The 20,697-nt window shown below is 42.3% G+C and overlaps 1 protein-coding gene across 1 annotated transcript; it reads right to left on the bottom strand.

Annotated features, from left to right (window-relative positions):
• Positions 1 to 2,202: 2,202 nt before the first annotated feature.
• Positions 2,203 to 19,109, bottom strand: LOC112577005. The gene is made up of 32 exons (XM_025259916.1): positions 18,717 to 19,109; positions 16,368 to 16,501; positions 15,876 to 16,025; positions 15,395 to 15,577; positions 14,970 to 15,066; positions 14,654 to 14,692; positions 14,136 to 14,263; positions 13,470 to 13,661; positions 13,103 to 13,340; positions 12,588 to 12,617; positions 12,102 to 12,224; positions 11,479 to 11,604; positions 11,117 to 11,143; positions 10,577 to 10,694; positions 10,169 to 10,314; positions 9,562 to 9,676; positions 9,092 to 9,231; positions 8,826 to 8,954; positions 8,263 to 8,292; positions 7,714 to 7,828; positions 7,185 to 7,441; positions 6,834 to 6,948; positions 6,307 to 6,578; positions 5,988 to 6,102; positions 5,451 to 5,614; positions 4,705 to 4,819; positions 4,337 to 4,530; positions 3,849 to 3,963; positions 3,429 to 3,576; positions 3,052 to 3,170; positions 2,453 to 2,669; positions 2,203 to 2,344 (listed from the first exon to the last, which is right to left on the bottom strand). Exons 1-31 carry the CDS (start codon positions 18,784 to 18,786, stop codon positions 2,540 to 2,542), a joined length of 4,074 nt encoding a protein of 1,357 aa, XP_025115701.1. The 5' UTR covers positions 18,787 to 19,109; the 3' UTR covers positions 2,203 to 2,344; positions 2,453 to 2,539.
• Positions 19,110 to 20,697: the final 1,588 nt, after the last annotated feature.

The raw sequence follows: 20,697 nt of genomic DNA, 5'->3' as shown, positions 1-20,697 counted from the left end.
CAGCACTATCTTAATATGTATATAGATAGCTATGAGTATGGAGTGATATGTAGAAGGCAGACCCATTCTCTGCCATTTCTGTCAAGATTTAAGGTAAGCGTTGTACGGCGGGGAGTGGAGGCTTCCAGCCACAAGTTCGACTGCAAGTCGAGCAAAGTAAACACCAGGCCACAGGTTATCCTGACATGACTACATACATAACAGATCATTCGCACACACACAAACACATACATAAGCTCAACTCACTCTTGTCGGGACCGGGTGTCTCGGGTTGGGTGGGAGGCACGAGGGTCGAGCCATCCAGATTGATGAAAGGGGCGCGCGTGCTGCCGGGCAACGGAGTAGCCGTTGTCAGAGGCGATGGTGTAGGGATGTTGAGGTCGCAGTAGGGTATGCGGCAACACACGTTGTTGGGGTCCTGCACCATGACGCACTGCTCTGGTATAGACGAGTACACCACGCACCTGACGACAGAATGCAAGCCTTTATCTTTTTGGTCTTTATAACAAAATGAGAGAGAGATAGGTAGAAAATGAAATAAAAACAGCAACCACCTACACTTTCCAAAGAAGCTGTTAAAGAAAGACTAGTATAAAAAGGATTTAAAATATTACAAAATTTATTAGAATGGCAATTTTTGCTAGTTTTGATTCTGTCCTCAGCGTGTAGATGGGTGTGCGTGAGTGAGTGCGTGCGTGCATGCGTGCCCACGGGCAATAATAAAGATGTTTATAAAAGACTTCCAAGAAGGAGAGATGATTACTTCTCTGTGCAGCGGTAAACGCCACGGACAGCGTCGACACACTCGCAGTTGAAGTCGCAGCCGTCAGCCCACCGTTGGCCCTGTACGTACTCTCGTCCCTTGTAGATGCACACGTCTGTAGACAGATGAATAAACACATACAAACACATATCTTCAGTGTCATAATCATTCTTGTCTTCAGTGTCACAAATGTTTTATGTTTAACAGTCCTGCCATACTCATTACATCCACAACACGTGACCACACAGACATGCGCAATGGGTCCTCACTTGGAGGGGCCGGTGTCGTCTCCCCAGGGCCGAGCGACGGCTGCGGTTGTCCGCCGGGTGTAGGTGTTGGCGTGACACTTCCGCCTGTGTACACGGCGGGTGGAATGGAGGGCACCAGGTACCCGGTGTGCTGACCAGGCACTGGCACGAACACACAGGAGGGGCGCTCGCAGCACAGAGGGTCGTTGGGGTCGGGGGTCAGCGTGCACCCAGCTGGCAGAGGAGGGAAGGCGGGGCACCTTGAAGGAGAATTAAATCAAATCAAACTTTATTGTCTCTCCGAGGAAGTCCATGGATTGCTAGTGCTGTTAGATATAATATATATATGTTGTTTTACCTGTCTATTCTGTAGAAGAGATATTGTTTTACCTGTCTATGCAACGGTAGATGCCAGCGACTGAGTCCTCACACGTACAGGTGAACTCACACCCGTCGTACCATACCTGCCCCTGACTGTAGGCTTTGTTCTTGTACACGCACGTCGCTGGGAAAATAAACAAAATTTTGTCATTAAAGGCCAACCGAAATTAAACTATAATTATTTATTTTTTATTACTTTAAAACTTCAAATAAAACGCCCATTTATTTTAAATCAGTGAAAACTAATTGTGTCATTGAAGACAACATTCAATACATTTTGTTACTGAGAATTTTTGTATAACCGAATGCATTCAAAAACAAACTACTTTCGGGATGATCTTGAACATTCCATATTTTTGAAGGTTTTCAATGAACAGTCAAGGACCATGAATCTTTGATTTAATATGTTTCCATCTCTGGAAACTAAACATCGATCTTTGAACTGCTGAAATGCTTTCAACAGACCACAGATTGCTGAAATGCTTTCAACAGACCAACAGAAAGTTGAGTAGTGAGTAGAGTTCATCTACATTTTTTCTGAGGGTAGCATCCAAGGGTCACTCACGTGATGGTGAAGGGTGGGACCAGTAGTAACCACCCCTGAAGGAGGAGACACAGTTGTCTCTCCCGACTGAGGCACTGGAGTTACCGTTGTCTGACCGGGTATGGGTGAGGGAGTCGGCCCCGACGTGGGCGTGGAGACGAGGCCGGGGACGAGGGTGTCTTGCGGTAAGGGGGTGTTGAAGTCTACCCCGCAAGACTGGCCGCTCGCAGCACGGGTTGGTGGCATCCTTCACCATGATGCAGTTGCTGGGGATGGCGGCGTAGCGCGTGCATCTCTCCTGCACTCGTAGCGCCCTGTGGTCTCGTCCACGCATGTACAGATGTAGTTGCAGCCGTCCTCCCAGAACCTCGCCTTGAGCGTAAGGGTTGCCCAGGTACAAACAGTAGTCTGTCGAGGGCAGAAACAGAGTGAGTAGTGTTGATACAAGACAGGATGTTATACAGAACATCTATAGTACAGTCACATCGAACAAAAAGACAGCAGGACAACACCTACTGATTGACGGTACCGTCACCCCAGAACCAGGGGTGGGTGTGGGGTAGGAGACAGATCCAGTCAGTTTGCCGGGTGCTAGGGTGGGAATCAGTCCAGGCTGAGAAACAGGGTTGGCACCAGGCCGGGTGTTGGTGTGCAGATGGGCGATAGGCAGCATGGATCACTCGAATCCGCAGACAGACGGCACTCTGATGGCAAGTCTTCGAAAACAGGGCACCTGGAACATTGACACAGATCAGCTAGGTCTTCTTTCTAGTTGCCTACATCATGCTTCCGCTCATTTTCTCTATATCTATTATATTTCTTTTTCTTTCTTTTTCTCTTTCTATCTTCCTTTCATGATTTCTTCCTTTTTGTTAAAACTTGCTTTTTTGCCTTTTATCTTTCTTCGTTTCATTTTTTCTTTCTTTGTTGTTTATTTCTTCTTTACTTTTTTCCAATTTTTTTGTTGGCCAGACTTTCAGTTGTTCTTTTGATGATTAAAAGATTCAAACGACTAATTGTAATTTTCAGAGCAAAGAACAAGAAAACTGCCACAAGTATCAAAGTGTATGAGAAATACTTTAACGAAACTCAGGTGTGCCTGCAGTCTCTCTCACCTGTCTGTGCACGTGTATATCTGGTTCGCGGCGTCCTCGCAACGGCACGTCTTGCTGCAGCCATCTTGCCACGTCTGTCCCTGGTAGAAGCGGGCGCCATTGTACAGGACAGTATGGTGCTGTTGGCATGGAGAAATATTGGACTGAGTAAAGCTTCTACTCTCGCAAGGTATGATGGACAGAAACACGCTGGAAATCTTATTGATATACCACGATGAACATGTCTCAACAAGCAAGGTGACGTACATAATAAACTGATGCTCAGGACGAGACAATTGAATCCGTCTTTATCTGTCTCAAGAATGAACTTGTTCGTATCCCGGAAACCGTCGGTAAAGGAGAACTGCGAGTACAGAACATGTAGCGCAAAAGCTTACGTGGAGCAGTTGTGACCGTTGACTGGCCAGGTGACAGGAACCTGTAAAAGTGTTGTACTGGCCGTCACAGGTAGGGACTTGACAGCAAGGGTCCGAGAAATCGGTGATCAGACGGCAGGTGGGAGGCAGCTCTGCATATCGTGGACACCTGCACAGCAACAAACACACACACACACACTTTTCTTTAAAGGGGAAGGTAGACTTTCTTCGGTGTCCATCCCCAACCCTGGAGTCAGCTACCCATTCCCCAGAAACTGAGTCAACTAGAAAAATTCTCTGCGATATCAATCCAGCAGGTCTTAGTGTTCGAACGCCTGCGTCCTAACTTCTCCTCCTTCACTGTCTGTCTACATCACATCTAATGTAAGTTATAAATGTTTACATGAGCCATAACCGTCTAATTTACGAGTCATTTCTAACCTTTTAGTACAGGAGTAATGTCCAATGCTTGCGTCAGTGCACACGCAGTTGTACTGGCAGCCATCTTGCCATCTTTGGTCCTGGGAGTAGTGTACACCATTGTACAGACAGTAACCTGCACACAGTGTAGATGTACATCACGTTCAAACCCTTTCTCAACACAATCACTTTTTTTCCAGTGCAGACAAATTTACTAACTTCCTGTTTAGCATGTAGGCAGACTTTCTTCATGAACTTTCTTCTTCCTGTCAATCGTTACATCACGACGTTTGCTTTGTCGACTTCGGCCAAATTCTTTCATTAATAGTTCTGAAATCAGCGCTGCGTCTGTTGCACTTCTCACTAGCCTCATCGATGGTTTTATCGTGATTATCGTCATCACCACCATCATTGCTAACCTCACATTTAAACATGTCGTGAGACGTACAGGCCTGCATGCAAGTGACCCCACGTCGACGTCCCGCTTGTGCGCGCGCAGCATCACTTACCGATCGTGTTGCCTCCCCCACTGACGATCCCTGGAGGCAAGACGGGGAACGGGTGCGGCACCAGAGTGACACCCGTGGGTGGAATCAGCGTGGTGGCTGAAGTGGGTGTGCAGACAGGGACGAGGCAGCATCCAGGATCCGAGGGATCCGGCACCTGTGGGCACTCTCTGTAGTTCTCTGGATACGACGGGCACCTGCACAGTCCACGAAGCCATCATTCACTTCTCAACAGGTAGAAACAGGAAATAAACATCGATAACATCACAGAAGTGGAAACATCAATGATGCAAGACGATTGTAGTGAAGCTAAGTGAGACAAAGTGTGAGACACTCAAGACAGGAAACAGCAGCAGGTAACAAAATCTCACCTGGACAGACAGCTGTATACGTTGTTGTCAGCACTGTCGCATCTGCATTTGAGATCACAGCCATCGAACCATGACTGGCCCTGCAGGTACTGAGTTCCTTTGTAGGAGCAGGCAGCTGTCACATCCAAACAACAGAAAGCATTTTCATCGCATGACTAGCTATAGGTCCTTTTATGATGTCCGGAAAAATTCTGTTGGACAAAATATTGTGATTCTTAGCATAAGTCCAAGGGACTCGGACTACTGGGATGGACGACTAACCCAACTCTCTCTATATATATATAATGTATTAAACTATTAAACGGCGAGTAGGAAAGATTTGAATGGTTAAAACTACTATAAATAACAACAACTGCCTTCTTCTTGTTCGTCGCCGTCGTCCTCTTATGCTCTTCTATTTCTTTGTTGTACTGTAATGACATGTCTTTTTTCTGTTCCTTTATTGTATTGTGATGAAGTTTTTTCTTCTTTTCCTTTCCTGTACTGTAATGAATTATCTTTTTCTGTTTTCCTATTGTATTGTAAGGATGTATCCATTCTTCTTTAATCCTCAGTAATCTTTAATAATCACAAAAGCTGGTGACAGTAATAACACCTCTTTCCCTGTATGCTTGTAATCATTCTTCCTATTTCTTGGCAATAGGAGAAGACCACTGCCATCAACCATCAACCACTACAACCACTATTTTCTAATTAAACAAGGAGCAAACAGTTGGCACAAACAGGCTAGGTTAAAAAAAACCTACGTTGGCCGTAGCGCTGTGTCGTCGTCGTGGTGGTCGGTAGAGTATTGTTCCCCTGGAACTCGTTGTGAATAATTTCGAAGTTGCAGACTGGTCGCTGGCAGCAGGTTTGTACAGGATCCTGTTCCAGGTAGCACGGCGGTTGAACATTGATGTAGTGTTCACACCTGAGAAGGAAAAACCGCTAAACTTTCTCACCTGACATGGCAGAAAAGAGACTTGCACACACAATAAGTGAATTATGTATAGTCTAGCACCTGACACTGGGCAAGAATAAAGGTTCTAACACATGAGACAAGATAAATATTGACAGAAAAACAATCTAAAATAAGTGTGATGCTGTGCTGCTGCTACTATTTTTTTCTGTTAGCAGGCGAGCTCAATGAACTGTGCTCAAAGGACTACAAACGCACCAACAGTTGAACAAACATCAAAACACATAAGTAAGCACTAAAGCAGCAGCACAGATGCTACAGAGTAAAGAATATGGCAGAGTTTGGTCGTCGATGAAGGAAATGGTGGAGAAGTGGTCGTATTTACTTGTCCACACAGCGCCAAGAGCCGGTGAAGGCGTCCTCGCACACGCAGTTGTAGTCGCATCCGTCCTCCCACGTCTGTCCGTGGCTGTAGTGCTGTCCCTTGTACTCACAGTAGTCTGTAACAATTAGATACACGATCTTCAAAACATTTTCTATTGTTTCACATTCACAGTCGCCTCAGTATCTTTATTGACCTTTGCATTTCAACAACAACTCAATAGGGGAAAATGATCACTAATGATCTTATTGCGCATGTATTTACACTTACTACATACCTATATTTTATTTTTCTACCTGAGAGCTTGGACTTTCTGTCTTACCCAGTCCTCCTGGTTTCAGGGTGTCCACTGGCTGCGTGGGCGGCGCCACCGTAAAGGCACTGTGGCGGAGAGTGAATTGCGAGGTGTAGGTACCCGACATCAGAGCGAACAAACCCGGCGCCATGACAGCGCCGATGGCCTGCACGCTTTTGCTGTACACGGGTATCATGACGTAGTTGACTGACGCAGGGCAAGACGGGATGGTGCAGCAGGGGTCATTGGGGTCAGGGACGTAGGTGCACCCCGCAGGTAAACTGTCGTACTTGGGGCATCTATGACGAAAGAAAAAAAACATTATTTTTAAGATTAATAAGGATTTCTAAGATTTTAGGATTGTTGTCAATATTTGTTGCTTTGTTAAAAAAATTGCCGCTGATCTTGTCCTTATCGGTTATTTTTAAGATTCATATTTTGTAGAAATCAGAGCAGTTACTTATTCTGATCATGAGCAGGGAATGACACAGAGGATGCTCTTCTTCCTCAAAGTAAAGAGCAGGACATTGATCAATCATCAACAGGCTGAATACCTTTCACGACACGCAAAGCGGCCGGATCCAGCATCGAGACAGACGCAGGTGAAGTCGCATCCTTCGTTCCACTGCTGTTGCTGGATGTACACCCGGCCGTGAAACAGACACCCGTCTGCAGCATGCATTGGTACCCGTCAGCTTTACCCCGAGGCTACATGACTTAGCTAATGCATCTACTGCTATGCAAAAATTATTACTTCCTAGCTACTTTTCTTACTTTGTTCGCAATCCATAAATTTTAATGATAATTATAGATGCATTTTAATTCCAACTGAGGTGTGGTTCCAAAAGTTTCTCAATTTTCTGCAATATTTTTGGACATAAGGCGCGCAAAGGTGAGGGTTGTACCTATCCTGATGTTCTGCAGCCCTGTGGAAGAGCCGATGGCTGTTCCCGGGGCCAGTGTGGCGCCAGACGGCAGGGTTGGGACAGCCTCGATGTAGTTGCCGCCGGACCTGACGTAGAGGCCGCCTCCGCTGCCGATGGTGAAGATGTTGGTGGCGGAGGAGTAGTACGTGCCCTGCTCGCACTCCACTGACTGGCAGCACTCGCCCACCTTCTTCACGGTGCTGCAGCCGGCGGGCAGGTTGAGGTACACTGCACATCTGGATGACAAAACCAAAAGGTCAAACGGTGTTTCCGGCTGAGGGTTCTGTAAGTCTCCTCAGAGCCAGTTTGTCGCATGAATAGTTACTTATTCACTCTCTGCTAACAACATGGCAATCGTGTACATAATACACATAACTTTGGTTAAAGATGTAGGTGAGATGATGATAATGATGATGACTGGTTTTTCTTTTCCTACAGTCTCAAAGATTTTAATGATCATCCGCGTCCCTCCTCCCTCGAGCAGCAAGAATATGTCACGTGGTCTCACCTCTGAACACATCGGTAATATCCATAAACCGCTTTCTCACACGTGCACTGCGTGTCACAGTCGATGTCCCACTTCTGACCTTGCGAGTACTTCTTGCCATTATAGTAGCAAAAGTCTGGAAACAGGTATTTTGTTTTTAGTTTTGAGTCTTGGTGGCTGAGGCGAGTCTTACAGTGCACATTCAAGAGTGGTTAGTGCTGTTAACCACTCGACAGTTAGAGAACAAGAACTGTGACCTTTCAACTTTCATTTTCTTGCGCTTTTACCTGTAAAACTCGCCTTTTGATAGTTGACCCTACTGAATATTAGCGATCTGGCAAAAGTTTAGCAAAAATTCCTCGAATAATTTCATATTTTCTTTGGACATTTTATTACTACTTTCACTCGTGCATGTCGTCTCTTTATTTATTTTTCTCCATCGCGGAAAATATCGTTATGCAGACACTGTACTGGATAACGCAGGCAAGACTTTCACAACACGTACGCAATCTCTCTCACACACACACACATGCATACATGCACGCGCCCCATCTATGAAGTACAACTCACCGTCAGCTCCAGGAGCAACTGTGTCCAGTGCTAAAAGATGAATTAAAAATACAATATTTAATCGGTTTTCACCTTCAAATTGTTACTACGTTTTCAATACAAACTTTATCTTATGTGTAAATAATACAAACTATATCTTATGTGTAAATTCATGCATATCTAATGTTTCAACTGCTGTGATGGTCACGAGTGCAGTTTGGAGTCCGGAGCAACAAAATGACAATGTTACATACCGTGATTCCTCGGGATTAGATACCAATAAACATATAAACTTTTAAAAAGACTCCAGTTTTCCACAAACAAACCTAATGAAATAAGCAATTTATTTTCATGTCTCTCGGTAATGTGGTGGATTGATCTAGCTGTTTCAAATTGATGTATTATTATCTATTTGTAAATATTCATAACTGTTTAGTTCGATGGAACTTGGAGACAGCAAACTTGTTGCTCTCGAGTTATTTTGGCTTAGTTTGTGTTGATGGGAAATGAAAATGAGTTAGCAGTAGTAGGAAGAGCAGATGATGCAGAAGAAGGGAAGGCATGAGTAGAAGGAGTGAACTCACAACAGAAGCCGCAGAACTTGGCGCAGTTGTTCCTGGCCCAGGAGGTGTACTGGGTGCAGGCGTCCACCCCGTAGTGAGCACAGTCCACCAACACGTCCTGACACGTCTCCCCGCCTTGTGGTCTCGTCTCTGTCACACGAAAACCCCTCATTCAGCACACAACACACACTCATTGACTGACTGTTGTCATGGCCACTTGACCCCACCCCAACCCCGAGAATATAATTATTGCACACGAGAAGAAAGGTTTCTGGTCCTGAACGTACCGACGCCTCTGCCGCTGATGGTGCCATAACCTGTGAATGACCCAGTCTGGGTGTTGAACTCGCAGACAGGTTCCATGCAGCACTGACCGGCTTTCTGCGTGAGGCGACACATACTTGGGAGGGCAGGGTACGTTGGGCAGCTGGAAAAAAAGAAATTCTCAGTTAAAGTAGTCGACTATATCCTTGATGTCGCTGCTACAGCAATGGTGGTGGCGGTGCCAGTGGAGGGGGTGATAAGTGATCTGATGATATTCAAACCCAGTGTCATTGGCTTTAATGAAATACGTTGTTATGTTAGACAGCGGTGAGTTCAAATTCTGCAATGGATTTAAAGGGTTGTGTCGTCAAGACGACTTCATCGGCATCTGTCAAACTCTCTATTGTGATTTTATCGTCAAAGATCCTCCATTAGGTACTCGCTGACTCATCCATGCAACTCGCTATTAACATACACACAGTAGTACACTTACTACGACTGGCATCGGTAAAATCCGCGGGAGGTGTCGACACAAGTGCATCGGAAGTCACAGCCCACGTCCCAGGTCTGATCTTGGTAGTACTGAAGACCTTGGTACTCGCAGACCTCTGTGACAATGCCAGCATTCAAAATAAATGTAGACACGAGCACAGTAAGGGAGAAAAATCAAACAATAGCAGCTAAAACTAAGCAAGCGAACTATCTTAAGATGATAAACATCTCGACTGCCTTTAAACAGGTTGAAACTAAATAACAATCAATGCATTCATTACCTCACTGGTATTCTTGGTACAGACTGTATAATGTGTATTGTCGGAAAAAGTGTTTTCATTCATGGCTTGGGTCAATTTAACATGAATTATATGTTATATGTAACACAAGATTTACTCCTGGGCCACAATGGTGATGTATTTTAATAATAGATTGTTTTTCAAATGTAGCAATTTATTATCATGGCGCTCCTAGTTACTAAAGACTTACTATGAAGTTATTAATTACTTTTGAGAAATGAGATGGCACAGCAATGACAACTATCTTAATACCAGCTGTCTTGCAAAAAGGAAGTGAACCTTATTCTCTCCTTATAGCCTGATACTAACCGATGCCTTGAGCGTTGACCTTCCGCCCCGGAGCTACTTCCTGTACACTCAGCTCTTGCCGGAAGTCACAGACAGGCTTGAGGCAACACTCACCCGGGACGCCGACAAGGGTACAGCTCGACGGCAAGTCATAATACACAGGACATCTGTTGATAATAAAGCAGAAGACACCATCGTAAATAAACAGAGATTCTTCGACAAATTACAGTTTCCAGCGAAATTATAATAAAATGTTTGGTACAGTTAGCTTTGACTTCAAATCAGTTGGCTCGAGCTGAGCGAATAGAATGTTGATGCTGATGTTGGTGATGGAGGATGGCTGAGCAAGCCCAGGACCTCGTCGACAACAGACTTACTTCCGGAAGTTGACGGAAGGTTAAGGTCATGCCTCTCTCATGCTGAACTCACCGGTTGTAGCAACGGTAGAAGCCAGTGCTGCTGTCCTCGCAGACACATTCGTAATCGCATCCGTCGACCCATTTCTCGTTTTGTACATACTGTCGACCTTTGTACATACACTTGTTATCTGTGGACACAAAAATGTCACCGGCATGTTTTCACGGACTCACAAAAAATACACAACATAATCTGAACCGAGCAGAAATATTTGTTAGAAGGTCACTGCCGGTGATCTGGTAGCTGAGTAACTTATTTGAACTTTCACATTACACAGCGCTCTCTCCTTCTCTAGAAGGAGGGGAACATAACTGTTTGAACTCTTATTATATTATTATGGAAATGTATAAATTATCCTTAGAAATTCATTGATTGTCATCGTGTCGTAACTTAAATGAAGTTATTTCTAGTTGGACACAAGTCTGTGCAAAACGTGCGTGGACCAGAAGCATAACGATAAAGCTCTGGACATAGAAAGTCAGAAGGAAAGAGATAAGATTTAAAACTGCACTAAATGTAATGTACAAGTCACATCTATGAAAAAATACTTACAAAATCCGAGTGTTGCGCTGTCAGCTCCTGTTGGCAATAAACAAAAAACAAACTACTTCAGTTTATGACCTTTGATGTTTTTTTATTTATGATTACATCAGATATCCCTTTGGTGTATTGCATGTTAAAGGTTTGGCACACCACCTTTCCATCCCTGCCCCCAGTCCCTCTGCTCCCTGCCCCACTCACGTCACTGAGAACAAACTGTAATGTCTACGGTTATACCAAGGACACTCTTTAATTAATGTTTATGGTTATGCAAACTTCCAGTGTCATGAGGTCACGAAAACATAAAAAAAACAACCGAAAACTTGCCGAGCGTATAAAATGAATGTCAGGTGAGACTGTCCTGAACTACTCACCGCAAAATCCACAGAATCGAGGACAGTTCTCCATGGCCCAGTCATGGTATGTACCAGTACAGACATCAGAGCCATAGCTCTCGCAGTTGTTTACTTTATTTACGCACGGGACTTCCACCTTCTCACCTGCAGTCAAAAACAAAACTGAACCATTAGCAGAACCACAAAGAGGCAAAGACTCCATTTGCTCCTCATGTCCTATTCGGTCACGTGAGCAGAAGGTAAGCAAAGACTCTGTCTAATGTCAGTAGTATTTTAGAAGGCAACAATCAGAATTATATTTTTTTAAAAACACTTCTTGTCGAGATCAAAGGTGTTTAGTTGACATACCTACAATTTTATCGACTGCTCGTGCGTTAAAAAAATGGTCATGCCTATAACTGGTCGCCAACGTTAGGAGTTATTGGACCACGTGACTTGAGTCATTATTATATATAGATATATCATATATACTGTGTTCCAGGATATGTCAACCGTTTTAGGAAATGAAGTGGTGAGTTCAAAATCAGAATCAACCATGGAGTTATAGACCTTGAAATTGTTTATCGGACGTTAGGATTGGACCCAGGTTCATTTTGCCAAACACACAGGACCCATCCATTGGACGAGAAAGAGAGACTCACCGTGGCAGAAGCCGCAGCGCCTAGCACAGTGCTGTTGTGCCCAGCTGGTGTAGGACGTGCACACGCTGTCTGCGTAGCTGCTGCAGTCGCTGTCGACGTCAACGCAGGGAGCCGCGGTGACACCTGGGTGGGCACAGAGAACATGTGCTGCCTCCTTGCACTTCTCACTATAATCTCGTTGTAACTTACTTATCAGTATACTTTTATCTTTTGAATGTAAAATACTCCATCCAACCTTGCATAAAAAATTTCTGTGAAGAGTGGGATTGGCAAGATAATGATGTCAACAATATTAAAGAAATAAAACAAATTTATTTCCTCCCTCTCTCAGGCATTATTCATCTGAATTCTTCTATAACGACCAGATTGTTACCTCACATATTCATTTCATTTGTTTACATTGATTGTTGTCCAGTCCAGCTTTAAAAAAACTAACAATGAGCATAACTAAAAATGCGAAGTGAAATATATTTTCATGGAATTTACCTGGTGCAGTGGTAGTTAATCTCGCTTCAACTGTAACAAATAGATACGTGATTTATTTAGTCCAAATGAAATAGTGGTAATTAGTAATTGTAATTAAAGGCATACATACATCGTGCATGCTTACATCGTGCTTAATCCCACACACACACACACACAAAATCATCCACTGTTATAATGCTACAGGACTAAAGTTAAAATAATATTATTATAAATTAAAATATGAACCTCTGGAAAATATATTAAACGTTGACTCGGAGTATGTCATAAATGCGTGTGGCTGCGCTATTTCTTCCTTCGTTATTTCGCCTCTTTATTTATTTGTTTATTTCATTTTTTCTCTTTGCGTTAGGTAGTTAATAAATCTGTCTGTCTGTTTGTCTGTCTGTCTGTCTGTCTGTCTGTCTGTCTGTCTGTCTGTCTGTCTGTCTGTCTGTCTGTCTGTCTGTCTGTCTGTCTGTCTGTCTGTCTGTCTGTCTGTCTGTCTGTTAAAGAACGAAGTCTGCTTATCAAATGACCTCTGCATGCAGAGTTCAAGATCGTCGTTGTCAGTGTCTGGAGGTCCTTGTAGCTGCCGATCTGGAAGACATTGTGAGGGTCCTGCCCGATGTTGCTCAGTTCCTCGCTGTTAATGCTGCTGCCCACACCAACAGCTATAACCCCGATGTTGTTCTGCCTGGCCTGGTTGGCAGCCGCCAGGGTTCGAGCCCCGTCCATAGAGTTCCCGTCCGTCACCACCATCAGAATGCGCGGAACCTGGAATGAAGCAATCAGCAATCCTACTTTCTTTCATTGTTTGTTTGTTTGTTTGTTTGTTTGTTTGTTTGTTTGTTTGTTTGTTTGTGTGTGTGTGTGCGCGCGCGCAGGCGCAAGAGAGAGACTCACATCGATACGTGCCCCACCCTGGGTGCTGAAGACGTTCTTGGTGGTGTACTCGATGGCCTCCCCAGTGTTGGTGCCGCCCCCCATGAACTGGACGGTGTCTATAGCCTTCAGTGCGGACAAACGGTCCGGGTTCATGTTCAGTGGAAATTCCAAGCTCGGGTGGCTGGAGAACTGCACCAGGCCGATCTGCACCTGCAGGGTAGAGGAACAGCGGACACAAGAGGTCTACAAGCGGGTCCACGATAATCAGAAAATGAAGAAATCAGCTCAACCAAACATAACTGCTAAACAAATTTATTTTATTGGGTATTTTCTTTCTTAAAACTTTGCCAATCTATATTTCTCCTTCGATATTTCTATCATTATTATTAATGTTGTTAATTTTATTTTTAAATTTTATTTCCAGTTTTTGTAGGAATTGAGATGCGCATATAATACAAACTGCCATGTTTGTTTGCCTATTCTTTTAAAAAATGGAAATCTGTTTGCATTCGACCTTTTGATTGTTAATTTGTGAATGTTAGATGGCCATTTCACAGCAAATGCATGTGAGCTTATTTTATTGGGAGAAAGCATGAGTCGTGTGTCCGAAAGTGTACTCTCCTTGCTGAGGTCTGACAAAGTAGAGTTGCTCAATAATTAACGAAAAGACCAAAGAAGGTCAACCTGATCCGGAGCAACCGGAAGTTGCATGACCAGGTCCTTGAGGAAGTCTTCGAGATGTTCGAAGTCCTCTTGGCCCACGCTGGACGATGAATCCACCAAAAGCACCAGGTCAGCCTTGGCCAGGCAACCTGCACGAGCCGGACACGTGAGACATCGAAAGAGGAGTCTGAGTGATTCTCATGTTACAACGTGTACGTATCTTGTTATTAAATCTTATTAGGACTGCTTACAAAAGCCATGCAACCAGACAGAGATTCACATGTGTACGTGGACTGCAACCGATGAGCATTTCGCCATCATGAAGTATGAGAATCCCTCAGCTTCAGATTGGGAGAAAATGTACTGACCCAATGTGAACTAATCAGCTCCGAAGAACACTTGTATTTAAACTAAAGGGTTGTTAATTCCGTACCCACTGCCACAAATAAATCTGAGATTGTTCTAATTGTCGTGTTGCTTAAACAGGATGGGAACAAGCAAAGGAGATGTAGGAGTGTAGAGAGTAAAGATGTGCGTACCTTGTACAGTCGGGAGCTCCACTTTATTGACTGGTACAGCTGAAACATGACAAGAAAATTATAATGTATACTTATTTAAAAATCCTGTAATTCATCATATATAGCTCTTTCTTCTTTGACATTCAGTATAAAGAACATAAGGCACTGTAAGTACCAATACAATGCTTCACTTGCACTTTACCAAAGACTGTTGTATCTTATTCTTGAATAAGGCTTAATTGTAATTCAGAAAACTTATTTTGAGATAGTATTTATTTCATCGTTTAGTCTTTTATTGTTTGATTCTTTGCTGATTTTATAGTCGTTAGTTACTCACCGTTTATTATCCTGGAGGACAAGGTCGGGACCAAGCTCAAAAGAGAGGAATAGCTGTCTACGCGAAAAGCGTACCTGGAGCTCGGGTCGCTAGCAATCTGTTGCAGACATGTGCAGTCAGTAACATTGGCTCTTTATCCATTACAGTTTTCTTCTTTTACATGCTAGAAATTTGGAGGTGATCGAAAATCTAATACAAAATAACAGTAAAGTTTACTGAAACGTAATGAATAAGGTTCATGAAGGAAAAAAAAAAAAGAAAATCAAATATTATTGAAGAAGCGGCATATGTAATCTGAAGAAATCTCACATTCTTTAAAAATTAACTTTAAAAAGTCATTTTGAGCGGGTGCGAGCTTAACCCTGACACTGAACATGCAAACATATCACAGTGCACAATCATTTAGGTTCACTGAGACAAGCTACCTGTTCAAGACGGTCCGTTTCTATTCCTTGGCCAATTCCGATATTGAAAATTGAGATTCCTTGATCACGGGCATTTTTGGCTTCTTGTAGCAAGAGGTCAAGGTCACTGGACGGCCCGTTGGACACGTGCACTATGACATGGGGGACACCAGAGCGAGCTCCGTAGGTAGCACTGAAGCTCGTCTGCAAGACATGGAAGAAAACGATTAATTTACCACACTTCCGATAACGAATTTCAAATAACACCCTTTCTTCATAAACTGTAAAAGATCTGTTTCATTGAAACGGCAGGGCATAGGTCTCATTTCTAACAGTTCTTTTGGCCAGCTATTGACAAAGATGATGAGGGCTGGTGGTAAGTCTAAGAAGATGAGGAGCAAAAAAAACATGATTGATCATTTTTCTTTCACTTTTTAAAGGTGTTGACGATGTGGAATGGACTCTAAGACAACTAAAGAATAATGCATTTGAAATCACATACTCTATAAGCGAATCGGATCGCCTCTCCTGCATCGGGAGTACCTCCAGAGAAAGTCATCGTCTCCAGGCGCTGGGCCAGCTGCTGGCCGTTGGTGACGTCATTGAAATAAAACTCGCTCTTCGGGCCGCTCCCATAAGACACCGCGCTGACCTGCGAGAAAAAGGTGAATACTGTTTACCACACCTGCACTCTCACACGTCAAACCTTAAAGTTCGACTTATTTGTTCTTATTTATTTCAACTTTCCACATCATCATGCATTGACACAATATTTCCCTTTGTAATGTATTTGGATACAGCCAACGGCAAGACAGTATAAGCAACTTAGTTCTATAGTTTAGTTTATATAATTTATTTATATTAGTTATAGTTAATTTAATTCTGATGTCTTTCTTTCAAGATATATGTATGTCAAATACACGAGAGAGAGATAGAGAGAGAGAGATGTCTTCCTTTCTTGAATGCAATATTAAACAAACATGAAGAAACTGACCTGAATGCCGTTCGATCCAATATTCCAGGTCTGGACCAACCTGAGCAACATTGTTTTCAGCTCCCCCCATCTCTCCGCCCCTACTGTATCCGAAGAGTCTAACACAAACACTACGTCTGCCTTCGGTTGCCACTCTGAATAAACAAACAAACAAATTTAGATTGATCTGCTGATGTTAGCGAAACACTTCTTCGCGTGATCCTCATACTCTTTCATTAAAATTTTCGAAATGCTTCCAATCTCTTCTTTTAGATAATTTTCTTCTAGAGCAGTGGTTCTTAACCTGGGTTCGATCGAACCCTAGGGGTTCGGTGAGTCGGTCTCAGGGGTTCGGCGGAGCCTCCACCACGGAGGTCAAGACACACCCGCAATTAGTGATGACACTAAAGAAGGGTTCGGTGAATGTGCATATGAAAATTGTGGGTTCAATTATTTATCTTGCAAAGTAAAGATTAAATATTTGGAAGTGCTACCGGCATTAAATGGAATTTGTTTATAGTCTTTGTTTATAGTTTGCTTATAATGCCTACTTATGTTAGTCTTTTTGTGAATTGTTTATAATGCCTGCTAAGATGAAATTAGAGTATTTATTAACACAGCATTAAATTCTCTCTGGGTAAGAACAAAAAAAAAACAAACAACAACAACAACATTAAAACAAAAATTTTGGAGAAAAAGCGAGATTCGTATCATTTTTTCAGCAGCTTTTTTTTTTTCTAAGATTACACAAAACCTGCAACTATATCTGTACACCAGCCTACGTGCGGTGACCACGATACTCGGCCGTCGCTCACGTGAGACACAACAGGTGTCATACTCATGATTTCACCTGCCTCGTTCACTTTGTACCTGTCTCTGTCACCGCTATCGAAATTCCGACTGATGACGAGTAACTTATAGCAGAGTATTGACTTCATTGCTTTTAACATAAGTGCTGCAATTAAGACTAATTTAGCAGATGTTCAAGTAATGAGGCTGGAAGTGTGTCCATTATTAAGAACTTCCCGGACAGCATTTTCACTGACCCTCGAAACAGATGACACAGTTTGCTGACCTCTGTACCCTAAATGTTTCTCTGAAGATAAGAGTGGATTGCAGAAGAGATATGGGATAAGAAGTCAAAGACGCTCATAAACTGAAGATCTCATAATGAAGAGAGTTATGGGAAGTAGTGATGTAGGTACAATTGGACAAAAAAGAACAGCTGTAACAGGTGACGAACTAATGGTACACTGATAAGAAAAAAAAGAAATGAGGAATTTGTATATGATGATAACGAATCTCTCTAAAGAATTTATTAGAAAAAAATTACTTTATCAAAATTTTTAAGTGGCAAAAATAGAATTTTAATTTAACAAAATTCTTTTAAGTATAAAGAGTCGGGAAAAAAACCTTCTCGGTGAAAAATACAGAAGTACTTCGATGATATTCTTTTGGTGAATAAAAATGAAAAGAACGCGCAGTGGGAATGTATAAAGTATTACTTCTTGTATGAGCTTTACATGATGCTATGCAATAAAGCTTTCTATGGAACCTTTCCATATTTAAATAATAATATGTATATACGTATTATGTATCTAAGATATAGGTGAGTGTATGTAGCTGTGTATGCCAAACAAACAGAATGAAAGTGAGCATCTTTCTCATGTATACTTACGACTTGAAAAAAATAGATACAATGATGCATCGGTAAGGGGTTGGGTGGATGGGTAGGTCAGTGGATACCGGTGGGTGAGTGGGTAAGGGTGTGTGTGTGTGTGTGTGTGTGCGTGTGTTTTTCATTTATTCTGACATATTTTCTGCTTTGTTGACACAAGTGGCCGCGGATGTTTGCCAGTGAGGTTGGCGTTGGGTTTGTGGGGAATTCAAAATCAACGAAAAAAATAACCGATTCTGCACCAAGTGTCGAAAAACATAAGGGAGTTTAGGTCGGACTTTAAAGGACTCGAAACATTTTTTAATAAACCAAATCTGTGATTAACAATAATTCATCCTTTCTGTTTTTGACATGTCAATGACAGTTATACTTACATACAAATATGATGATGGTAAAGCTGGGGTTACTTTTTAGATAAGGCATAAAAATCGTGATAGTATTCATGGTCGGTTATTTAGTTTGGGATCTTAAAACCGCAAGAGTTTTAACTGAAGGTCTAAAATCTAAAATAATTGTAACAGCGGATCTGAGATTTAAATGAAAAATGATCATACATATATATTTTAAATTTTGAAACCATCTTGTCAAGAATGAAGCTTTTTTACACTCTATGACACAGTCATGTAAGCAAACCAGAATATTCATGATCCTCTACAAACAATATGGCATCTAGAGGAAAGAAAAGCACTCACCCTGCCCTCGACTGAAGGCGGCTAGACTAGCCAGCAGCACTGTCAATGCCGCAAAGTATCGCCAGTCCATGGCGATGATCTGTCCTTCCAAACGAGTCTTCAATGGCGTCTTAGGTTGTCCGCAGCCCGGATGGTTCTTTTCCCCTCCCCCTCAATGATTCCTTACACTAGGTAGGTGTAACGATGACACTTTGATGGCCGACAGACTGCCTTTACTAACAATACTTAGCCTACAGACAGATGTTGCAGATGTCTTAAAATTAAGTAAGCTCCGTTGCACTATATACGGGTCAGTCACGTGGACAAAGTCCCAGTTACAGAGGAAGATAAGGAATTTCAGATATGGCGGGTACCGAGCAAAGATTGTCAATGGCCTGTACTATGCACTATCCCTGTCTCTCCCCTAACATTTTTTTCTTTCTCTATATATATATTTCTTTGTGTATCTATATATGTATATCCCTTCAGCCCTCCCTTCATTCCTGTTTTTCTTTCCCATCTACTCTACTTTTTTTTTTAATTCATACGAATTATTTTAACAGATGTATTGCTGACATTGCAATCACTGTCATGAATGGTGCTAACCATTTATTGTCTTTGTTAATAATCTTCTTAACAATGTGTCGAATATGTGGCTATTTCTGGCATACTTCTTTATGGTGATAATTTTTTTAAATATACCAGTATATACAAATATATGTCAATACTTGCTCGTACTTGGCTTTTACAGATCGTTGAAGACTATACTTATATATAGATACAAGCTTTGCTATCTCATCTTGCAGACAACAAATAATTTTGATTTTTTTTTCTCGTGGGTATCAACACTTATTTTTCTTGCCGTTAGTGAATGGCACTTGTCTCAGTAAATCAGTCAAAAGATCCGGACTGCATTATCTTTTTTCTGACTTCTTGAGGTCATAGGGTCCTTTGACCCGCCTTCATGTTTTTTGAGAAATATTGTCATTCATGGTCGTACTTTATTTATCTGCCCTCATTTATCATCATCCTTGTCATTCTACAAAGGATTTCGGTTTCCTGTCGCAATTTTTTTAAGATCTGATTTTGTACATCCGGTGCTGTTACCTTGTCTGCGAGTTTCAGATTGATTCCTATATCCCCATTACATCTGACGACACTTGAAGATTGTGTTGTATTGTTTTTGTGCGTGTATATACTCAACACTTTTCCCAATTCTTTATCCGATGCACACCTGATCCACGTCGTCGTCGTCGTCGTTGTCGTCGGCGTCGTCGTCATCGTCGTCGTCGTCGTTAACAGATAGATACTATTAATTTAATTAATAGAGTAGTTAAGATTATAGAATGTGAAGTTTTTCTGACCTAGTCACCAAGACCAAAAAAGCCTTGAACCTCGAACAGATGTGGTTGCAAAAACTGGCCACCGGTCTTCCTGTTTTCAGCTGATAAGATTTCTTCGGCGAACAACAAAACAGACAGTGGACGACTTAAATATCTACAATAAGTTTGAAATACATCTAATCCAAGTCGAAATATGTACAACTGAAGGTTGAAATAAGTACAATCCATTGCTGTAGTTCACTTCGTTTAAACGTATACTATGAAAAACTATTTTCAAGATTCTTGATAGCTTATTAAATCGGCTTGCTTTGGTTAGTGTCCTCTTTTTGTGTTTTTTTTTTATTCACCGATATACCCGTTCATAGATGGACTAGATGCCTTTAAGAATGTGGTAAATCCAGCAATTCACATGCAAAAAATAAGAAAGGGATAAGACTACTGCCGATGACATAGATGTGTAAGAAGGCAAAGAACAAGAGCTTGCCGATCTTGCCTTCAGAAACATTATACAGTGATACCTCGGTTCTCGAACGCCTTGACTTTCGACCAAATCGGTATTCGACCAGGAAATTCGAGAAAATTTTGTCTTGGAATCCGAACAAATATTTGGAACTCGAACATCCGAACGTCCGAGATGAGCCGAGTTGAGCCGAATGGCG

The sequence above is a fragment of the Pomacea canaliculata genome, linkage group LG12 (assembly GCF_003073045.1).
Source record: "Pomacea canaliculata isolate SZHN2017 linkage group LG12, ASM307304v1, whole genome shotgun sequence".
In the NCBI taxonomy this organism is placed as follows: Eukaryota; Metazoa; Mollusca; class Gastropoda; order Architaenioglossa; family Ampullariidae; genus Pomacea; species Pomacea canaliculata.
Note: the sequence above shows the minus strand (reverse complement) of the source record. Positions and strands in the feature narration are given on the sequence as shown.